The sequence below is a fragment of the Cynocephalus volans genome, chromosome 6, assembly GCF_027409185.1.
Source record: "Cynocephalus volans isolate mCynVol1 chromosome 6, mCynVol1.pri, whole genome shotgun sequence".
NCBI lineage: Eukaryota > Metazoa > Chordata > Mammalia > Dermoptera > Cynocephalidae > Cynocephalus > Cynocephalus volans.
Genome location: NC_084465.1, coordinates 91,396,376 through 91,405,445, shown reverse-complemented (window position 1 = coordinate 91,405,445; position 9,070 = coordinate 91,396,376). Strand labels below are relative to the sequence as shown.

Here is a 9,070-nt window from a genome sequence, read left to right as displayed (position 1 = left end):
ATTTCCTAAGTCATTATGATTAATTGATATCTGCCTTTCCTTTTTGACTTGCTGAAATGCCTACAGTTCACTGTGTTCTTGCAGGTGTGCAATCTGTTCATACATGTTGGTTTCAAATAATTGGGCATCTTTGAACTGATGGATAAAGATATTCCATAGACATAAAAATCCAGCATGTGAGAAGTAGTCTCCTTGGATTTTTTTTTTTTTTTTTTTTTTTTGGCAGCTGGCCGGCATGGGGATCTAAACCCATGACCTCAGTGTTATCAGGCTGTGCTTTAACCAAGCTAACTGGCCAGCCTAGCAGTCTCCTTAAAAATGGCTTTAAATACATAGTGTTAGGTGGGCTGATGCTTTCTACAAAGGTTTTAGTTTTTTATTATTTTTTTCTCAAAAAAAAATTGCTATCACAGCATATTGTGCTCACTGTATTTACCTATGCCAGCACTATCTGCTAGACTGTCTTATATACATTTATCTCCGCAGCCATGCTGAGCTGTCTGAGGGCATGGGCCTTGTCTTACCCCTCTTTCTATCCCCACCTCCTACCAAAAGAGATACTGAAATGTCTCAATAAGCCCTTAAAAATTCTAGTTCAGTGGTTCCCAAGCTTGGGTCCTTACCAAAAAATATCTGGGAACATGCTAAATGAAATCTCTGGGCCCAATTCAGGAGGTTCCGAATCAGATTTTCTGAGGGCGGGCCTGAAATCCTGTATTTTTTTTTTTTTTTTTTTTTGGTCTTTTTCGTGACCAGCACTCAGCCAGTGAGCGCACTGGCCATTCCTATATAGGATCCGAACCCGCAGCGGTAGAGTCGCTGCGCTCCCAGCGCAGCACTCTACCAAGTGCGCCACGGGCTCGGCCCGAAATCCTGTATTTTTAAAAACCTCCTCTGTAAAACGAGGATATAAATAGTTCCTACCTCACAAGGTAGTCGTGGAAATAAATGAGTTATTGTATGTAGAGTGCTTCAATCACTGCCTGGCTCTCAGCACTACACAAGAACCAGTTACTATTACTGTTGTTATAATATGATCATTCAATCATAAACAGGTGTTTTGAAGTACTGTGTATTAGTTTTCACAAACTTGTACGTTCATAAAAATCATCTAGTGAACGTACAAATGCAGATGCTGTGGCTTTGCTGCCTCGAGATTCTGATTTAATAAGGCTGGTATCTAGCCAGGAACCTGCATTCCTATATTTCCCAAAGGGGGAAACTGGAGAATCAGCAGCTTTTCTGTAAACCAGTGGTTATCTCACATCCTGATTTCCTAAGAAAAGACACTTGCCTCTCAGGCAGAGACTAAGATGTAGCTCATTCAGATAGAAAAAGGCAACTTTGGGGGTCATTTGATAACATGCCAAGGGACCACTGTGGACTCTCCAGTTTCCCACTTGATCTGAGTCAGGGGCCACACTGCCCATCTGGGGTTGGCTCACATGGGTGAGGAAACAGCTGCTGTCCCTGCAGGCTGCCCTCAGTAAACCCCAGGATGCTGCCTCAACGGGGCTTGGCTGCTGTGCCTCCTGACCCCCCTTCAGAGGGGAGGCAGGCTGAGCTCTCCTCCCCCAAACCCAGCCTGCACCAGGGCTGCGCCGGGCCAACTCACACCAGCTCCAGGGCTGCTGAAGACACGGCCTGGAATCCTTCATGCCTCTGCAGCTGAAGTTCCAAGGAACCACAGGTTGCTTAGGAAGACATGGGTGTACATCCGTAACAAGTCCAAGTGGATTCCATGCCTGGGCAAGAACTCCTGCAAACACTTACAGCACATATATGTGTCACGGAACCAGCCCAGACTCGTTTGTGCTTCTGACCTCTGAAAGTACCCTTCAGTGCACTTGAGATTTAAAGCATGAATTTTCCAAAAGCAAAATGACAAAGCTCGTTTCTCTTATGAACAGTATTCCTTCTTGGAGTTCCATTTGTGATTATGCAAATTATTTATTTAAGCGTAATCAATACTTGAATCTCCTGGAACCTGATCAAGCCTGGATCCATCCATTAACAAAGACATTACATAGTTAAGAGAGTTGTCTCCTTTGAATGGAGACAACTATGTCCTTGCTTTTATTAAAAAACATTGCTTTTTATAGAAAATTAAGCATAGCCTATGCTATAATAAAGTAGAACTTACAACTCTAAAAAATGCTTTCCTTCAAACTCCTGTAATTTTTCTCATTATTCTTTCTAAATCAAAATTCATGTACTTTCTCCTCTCTCCTCCCATACAGTGCTACATATGAATGGGTCTGTCTCCAATATTTGAGAAACCCAGGGTTCAAGTGTGAAAGGAGGTGCTGGCCTCCCATTTGCAGCTCTGGCCCTGTGTTACCGGTAGTCTCCCAGGGGCCTTTATGTAGCTGCCCCTTGGTCTTCCCATGGCCCTTGTGGCATGACTGGCCTCCTTGAGAACAGATGGGAAAGAGGTCATCACAGTCTTAGGCAGTTGGGCGGGGAATTCCAGGGTCTCTGAAACCCTGAGCAGGAGTGGGGGTGCAGGCTGTGGGTGGGCACATCCCCTTGGAGCCCTGAAATCCTGCTCTTATGGGGAAGGGCGCAGCCAGAGGAGAACTGGAACGTGGCCCTCTAAAGAATAGGGTCCAGGGTAAAGACCCACGTTGCCCTGGTTCAACAGTGGTGCTGTGTATACAGTATCTATACAATGCCTATGTATATGTTATAGGTGAATACCTAGGTCTGGATGTCCTATCCACACCTGTCACAGATTTCAAGGACCTAGAGGGCAATAAGTAGGTAGGCAACATTTTCTTTGGATAGCACCAACTTTATTTAGGCTGAGATTCCTCTTGATGCTGCAGTGCAAATATGACTATGTCAGCTGCCTGCTGAAATCCTTAAAAGGGCAATAAAGAAATACTTCTAGTCACTGTATGAGCTAGGTTGTGTAATACTGTTGTGTAATAGGCTCCTAAACCCCTCTCTTGCACATGTCACCAAGCTTCTCCCCCTCTAGGTAATACCACTCAACTCTCAAACTCAGCACAGGCTTCCCCTCTTCTGGAAGCCTTCATCAGGCTCATGGGCCAGGCCAGGTGCCCCTCTTTGGGACTCCCACAGCTCCATCTTCAGTTCTTACCACCTGGTACTGTCACTGTGCCTTGACCACCTGCCTCCCACTAAGGCCACCCTGAGATCTAGCACTGTACCTTAGCCACTCATTCCCATCACCCATCCTGGGATTTAGCATATGGTAAACTCTCACTCAATGCTTCTTGCCTGATCACCAGCAGCAATTAGAATTCTAGGCAAAGGTGGCTGTAGAGTTGCTTTTACAGCTCCTCACTACCAGGGGCTTTAAGTACTATTGAATTCAAGCAAAATACCATTGTAACTCCTGAAAGAGCAAGAGGGTGCTGGCTGGTCAGCTCACTCGATTAGAGGGTGGTACTGATAACACCAAGGTCAAGGGTTCAGATCCCCATACTAGCCAGCCTCCAATAAATAAGACAAATATTTTAGGCTGGCCGATTAGCACAGCCTTATAATACCAAGGTCACGGATTCAGATTCCCAGATCAGCCAGCTGCGATAAAAAAAAAAAAAAATATATATATATATATAGTGAAAGAATGAGAGGGTCTGAAAATAAATCAAACACCTGAACATGTATCTTTACAGAAATGGAGACCACTGGGGGCATGTACAAATATCACATAAATTTACTCTGAAGTATTTAAATGTCATTCACTTGCAAAGTCAACCTCAAGCCATATGCCTTATAAAAAGGGAACATTTAAAGATGGCAGTCACTTTTTCAGAAAGAATTTATATGCACATATATATACATGTGTGTTATCACTCCCTGTAGATCTCAAAATATTACCCTTACTGAAACTGGATTGAGGGTGCTAACCACATATCAGAAGCTATTGATATGTTTGAAATACAGCATACTATATCCATTTTAAACAATGTTAACTACATGCAGCAGATGGGTTGCTTCAAGAAAATAGAATGTTATGGAAAAGCAGTTGTCTTTTTAATAAAACCATGTATGATGTTATTTCTCCTGGCAATCCAGGCCCACTGGTAGAAATATTAGACACTGGGCAATAATATCAAAGAAAATCCAACAGTAAAAAATATCGAACATTTGCAAAGTTCTGATAACTCTGAAAAACTTACCTAGAGGTATCTATAAAGAGGGGCCACTATAAGGAAAGTCACCCCCAGTGGAGTGAGTGATTAGTCCAAACTAGAGCAGCCCTCTGAGGGAGCCCTGCCTGCTGCTGTTAAAACACACACTTGGTTCTCCAAGCTCATCTTTAATTTGAAACTCAAAGCAAAACTGGTCTACTTACTGTGCCCTGAATGGACATTTCACTACTACTATCTTTGGTTCTCCAACACCCATCTCCCTGCAAGCCAAGGTCCCTGCCCACCCATGAAGTCTTCACTGACCACCCTGCCAAGCATCTCATCTTTCTCTAAATTCAAAACTTGCCTCTATCACTTGTCTACGTTAACTGCTAAATGAGGCAACTAATCACTGTCAAACATTAGAATTATTAAAAAATACTGGCATCTTTCTAATATCACTGCCTTATATTATTATTTAACCTTTAAATACCTTGCCCTTCCCACCAGATGGGCAGCCTCTTGCAGTGAGGATATGCCTCTTTTCTTTAATTTTCCACATTTGCACAGAGTAAGGCCTTACAATTATATTTTCTGAACACCTTGGGTGGGGGAGAGAAAGGACCATTATTTTTAGCAAGATGGTTTGCAAAATTAAATAGCAATTAACAGCTATCCCTTGCCCATTCCCATTCTCAGCAGGGGCTGCCCCCAAAGAAGCTCCATTCCTACTGCTAATAAATAATAATATGGGTACTTCAAAAAGTTTATGGAAAGATTCTTATCTTCTTTTAATTCTATTTTCTACGTACCCTGGTACTTGCCCCAAGTAAGCCAGGCCTGAGCACTTTTGGGCCTAAAGACTTTTAAGATCACTGCAAGCCCAGACATTAAGCTGGAGGGCCCTGTAGGTAGCACTTGCCCTAGCGTCTGTCAAAGTCATTATACATCGGCACACGTACCGAGCCTACCCCAAGGGCACTGAGACTGAAGGAAAATTAATGGGACTGAGTCACGAAAATGTGAAGAGGAAGCTCTCACGGTGGCAGAACGAGTTCTGGGCTTTCTCCATGCCTACAGCAGGATCAAGCAGATACTCAGGGAAGATACCTAAAAGGGGGTGGTGCCTCTCACCGCTACTAATGCAATGGGGTCAAACGCCCAAACGTGCCTCAGTCAGAAGGGGTGAACTAGCCTCTTCTGACAGTGGGCCACGGACTGCCTTCTGCAGACAACCTTCTTCCGCCAACGGCTGGCACACTCCGTACTGCCCAAACTTCCCGTAGGGTGGCACCTGGAAGAGCAAGTGACTTAAAACGAGTCAGGCGAAGCGCGCTCCCACTGCTTGGAAGCGGATGGTATACAGGTCTAAAATAAAAAGGTCTCTGTCTGCAAACCCCATTTGCTCTCCCGGTAATCCACCCCGCCCCCAGCCCTGCGTGTCCGACCCGTACAGCTGTTTTTAATCCCCACTTTTCTCACTTGGCGTCCCGAGCTCGGGCTGACCAGACGCGGAGCCACTTAGCGTTTCCTCCTCCCCCTGCCGGGGTCTGTCCTCCCTCCGCCGTCTCCTCTTTCTCCGCCTGAGTCCCCGGGGGGCAGAGTGTGGGAAGAACGAATTTCCGCCCGCTTTGCTCGCTACTCGCCGACTTGGGTCCCTTCCGGACGCAACCGCGCGCCCCCGGGCTGTTCCGCGGGGGCTGCGCTCCAGGCCCGGGACCGAGAGCTAGGAGGCGCCGGCTGCGGGGGCCGAGCCGCGGGGTTCAGCCGCCAAGCCGCGCCCTAAGGCGCTCTTGGAACGGCTCCCGCCTGCAGCTGGGGAATCCGCTTGGTGGGGAGAATCCGCGCCAGGCAATCCAGCTCTCCGGACGCCGCTGCAAACAAAAAGCTCCAGGTCTTGCTCCCTCCCACCTCCCCCCGCCCCCAGAGGAGCACCCGGAGAAAGAGTTTTCTGCAGAAATGCAACAAGTAGCACCCGGGACTCGCGGAGCGCCCTGCGCCACCTGACTTGGCCAAACGAAGCCCGCCTGCAGAGACCCGAGCCAGCCACCGGACAAAGGGCGGAGGAGGGGCGGGACGGCGCAGCGAAGTCCGAAAGAGGCCATTTAGCGACTCTGGCCAGGCCAAGGGGAATGCAGAGGAGACACAGGGCCGGCGGGCCAAGAGGACGATCCGGCCGCAACACGCAGGGCGGGCGGCGATGGAGGCTGTCCGCGCCCTGCGCTTCCTGTTCGTCGTGTGCGGCTGCCTCGCGCTCCCGCCGCGGGCCGAGCCCGTGTGCCCGGAGCGCTGCGACTGCCAGCACCCCCAGCACCTCCTGTGCACCAACAGGGGGCTCCGCGCCGTGCCCAAGATCAGCCCGCTGCCGAGCCCCCAGGACGTGTTCACTTACAGCCTCGGCGGAAACTTCATAACCAACATCACGGCCTTCGACTTCCACCGCCTGGGGCAGCTCAGACGGCTGGACCTGCAGTACAACCAGATCCGCTCCGTGCACCCCAAGACCTTCGAGAAGCTCTCGCGGCTGGAAGAGCTCTACCTGGGGAACAACCTCTTGCAGGCCCTCGCCCCGGGCACTCTGGCCCCGCTGCGCAAGCTGCGCATCCTCTACGCCAATGGCAACGAGATCGGCCGCCTAAGCCGCGGCTCCTTCGAGGGCCTGGAGAGTCTGGTCAAGCTGCGGCTGGACGGGAACGCCCTGGCGGCGCTGCCGGACGCTGTCTTCGCCCCCTTGGGCAACCTGCTCTACCTACATCTGGAATCCAACCGGATCCGCTTTCTGGGCAAGAACGCCTTCGCCCAGCTGGGCAAGCTGCGCTTCCTCAACCTCTCTGCCAACGAGCTGCAGCCCTCCCTGCGCCACCCGGCCACCTTCGCCCCGCTGCGCTCCCTCTCCACCCTCATCCTCTCGGCAAACAGCCTGCAGCAGCTCGGGCCTCGCGTCTTCCAGCACCTGCCGCGCCTCGGCCTGCTCTCGCTCAGGGGCAACCAGCTTACTCACCTCGCGCCAGAGGCCTTTTGGGGGTTAGAGGCCTTGCGCGAGCTGCGTCTGGAGGGCAACCGGCTGAGCCAGCTGCCCGCGGTGTTGCTGGAGCCTCTGCACAGCCTGGAGGCGCTGGACCTGAGCGGCAACGAGCTGTCCGCTCTGCACCCCGCCACCTTTGGCCACCTGGGCCGACTGCGCGAGCTCAGTCTGCGTGACAATGCGCTCAGCGCCCTCTCCGGGGACATCTTCGCCGCCAGCCCGGCCCTCTATCGGCTGGATCTAGACGGCAACGGCTGGACCTGCGACTGCCGGCTGCGGGGCCTGAAGCGCTGGATGGGCGACTGGCACTCGCAGGGCCGGCTCCTCACCGTCTTCGTGCAGTGTCGCTACCCTCCGGCCCTGCGGGGCAAGTACCTGGATTACCTGGATGACCAGCAGCTGCAGAATGGGTCTTGCGCGGATCCCTCATCGCCTTCCCCGACCGCCAACAGCAGGCGCTGGCCCCTACCCACAGCCGCGGGAGAAGAGATGACGCCCCCTGCAGGTGGGATTGCGGAGGAGCTACCGCCGCAGCCGCAGCAGCGGAGGCGATTTCTAGCCGGGGTGGCCTGGGATGGGGCCGCCAGGGAGCTCGTGAGCAACCGCAGCGCCCTAAGGCTGAGCAGGCGGGGCCCAGGCCTCCAGCAGCCGGGCCCCTCCGTCGCTGCTGTAGTGGGCCCAGCTCCACATCCCCTGGACTTGCAGGAGAATCCGGAGCGGGGACGTCCGACCCAGGGCCATCCCGCCCACGAGGAGCCCACCCCGACGACCGCGCCCGGCTCTGGGCCACCGCCCGCTGGCGGCCCCTGGCAGCGTGCGGAGAAGCAGCGCCTGGCCGCCGAGCACCAGGAACGCGCTGCCCAGTCAGACGGGGTCGGTCTGCCGCCTCTGGTGTCTGACCCGTGCGACTTCAACAAGTTCATCTTGTGCAACCTGACGGTGGAGGCGGTGGGCGCCGATAGCGCCTCGGTGCGCTGGGCCGTGCGCGAGCACCGCAGCCCCCGGCCTCTGGGCGGCGCGCGCTTCCGCCTGCTCTTCGACCGCTTTGGTCAGCAGCCCAAGTTCCACCGCTTCGTCTACCTGCCCGAACGCAGCGACTCGGCCACGCTGCGCGAGCTGCGCGGAGACACGCCCTACCTGGTGTGCGTGGAGGGCGTGCTCGGGGGCCGCGTCTGCCCGGTGGCTCCCCGGGACCACTGCGCGGGGCTGGTCACCCTCCCCGAGGCGAGCAGCCGGGGCGGCGTCGACTACCAGCTGCTGACCTTGGCCCTGCTGGCCGTCAACGCGCTTCTGGTGCTTCTGGCCTTGGCGGCGTGGGCGTCTCGCTGGCTGCGGAGGAAGCTGCGGGCCCGGCGGAAGGGCGGGGCTCCGGTCCACGTTCGCCACATGTACTCCACCCGACGGCCCCTGCGCTCTATGGGCACCGGGGTGTCGGCCGACTTCTCCGGATTCCAGTCGCACCGGCCGCGCACCGCCGTGTGCGCGCTCAGCGAGGCGGACCTCATTGAGTTCCCCTGCGATCGCTTCGTGGACAGCGCGGGCGGCGGCGCGGGCGGCAGCTTGAGGCGGGAGGACCATCTCTTGCAGAGATTTGCCGACTAGGTCCAGGGCGTCCAGGCGTGTGGAGACCGTCTCGCTGGCCTTAAGGAGCCACCTCTCCGTGGGCCCCCCAACCCACCTCAGGGGAAGACCCTGTTTTATCAGACCTTCTCCTTTCCCCCTTCTGTGCACTTGCCGGAGAGACCAAAGTGGACCGTGGTCCAAATCGGACACCGCCCCCCAAATTCCCAGGACTCACCCGTGAAGTAAATGGATGGTACTCGGTGGTCAAGGCCAAGAATAGGGGGCAAAGGCGTGGTGGGGTGCAGAGGTGGAAGGCCTTCTTCTCTCGGAGGCCTTGGCACAGCTGTGGGAGTAGCTTCTGTAGCACCGCAATGGC

At 53.6% G+C, this 9,070-nt stretch overlaps 1 protein-coding gene across 1 annotated transcript; it reads left to right on the top strand.

Annotated features, from left to right (window-relative positions):
- Positions 1–6,306: 6,306 nt before the first annotated feature.
- On the top strand, positions 6,307–8,733 carry TRIL (TLR4 interactor with leucine rich repeats). Its single transcript, XM_063098743.1, has one exon. It carries the CDS (start codon positions 6,307–6,309, stop codon positions 8,731–8,733), a length of 2,427 nt encoding a protein of 808 aa, XP_062954813.1.
- The last annotated feature ends 337 nt before the right edge of the window (positions 8,734–9,070 follow it).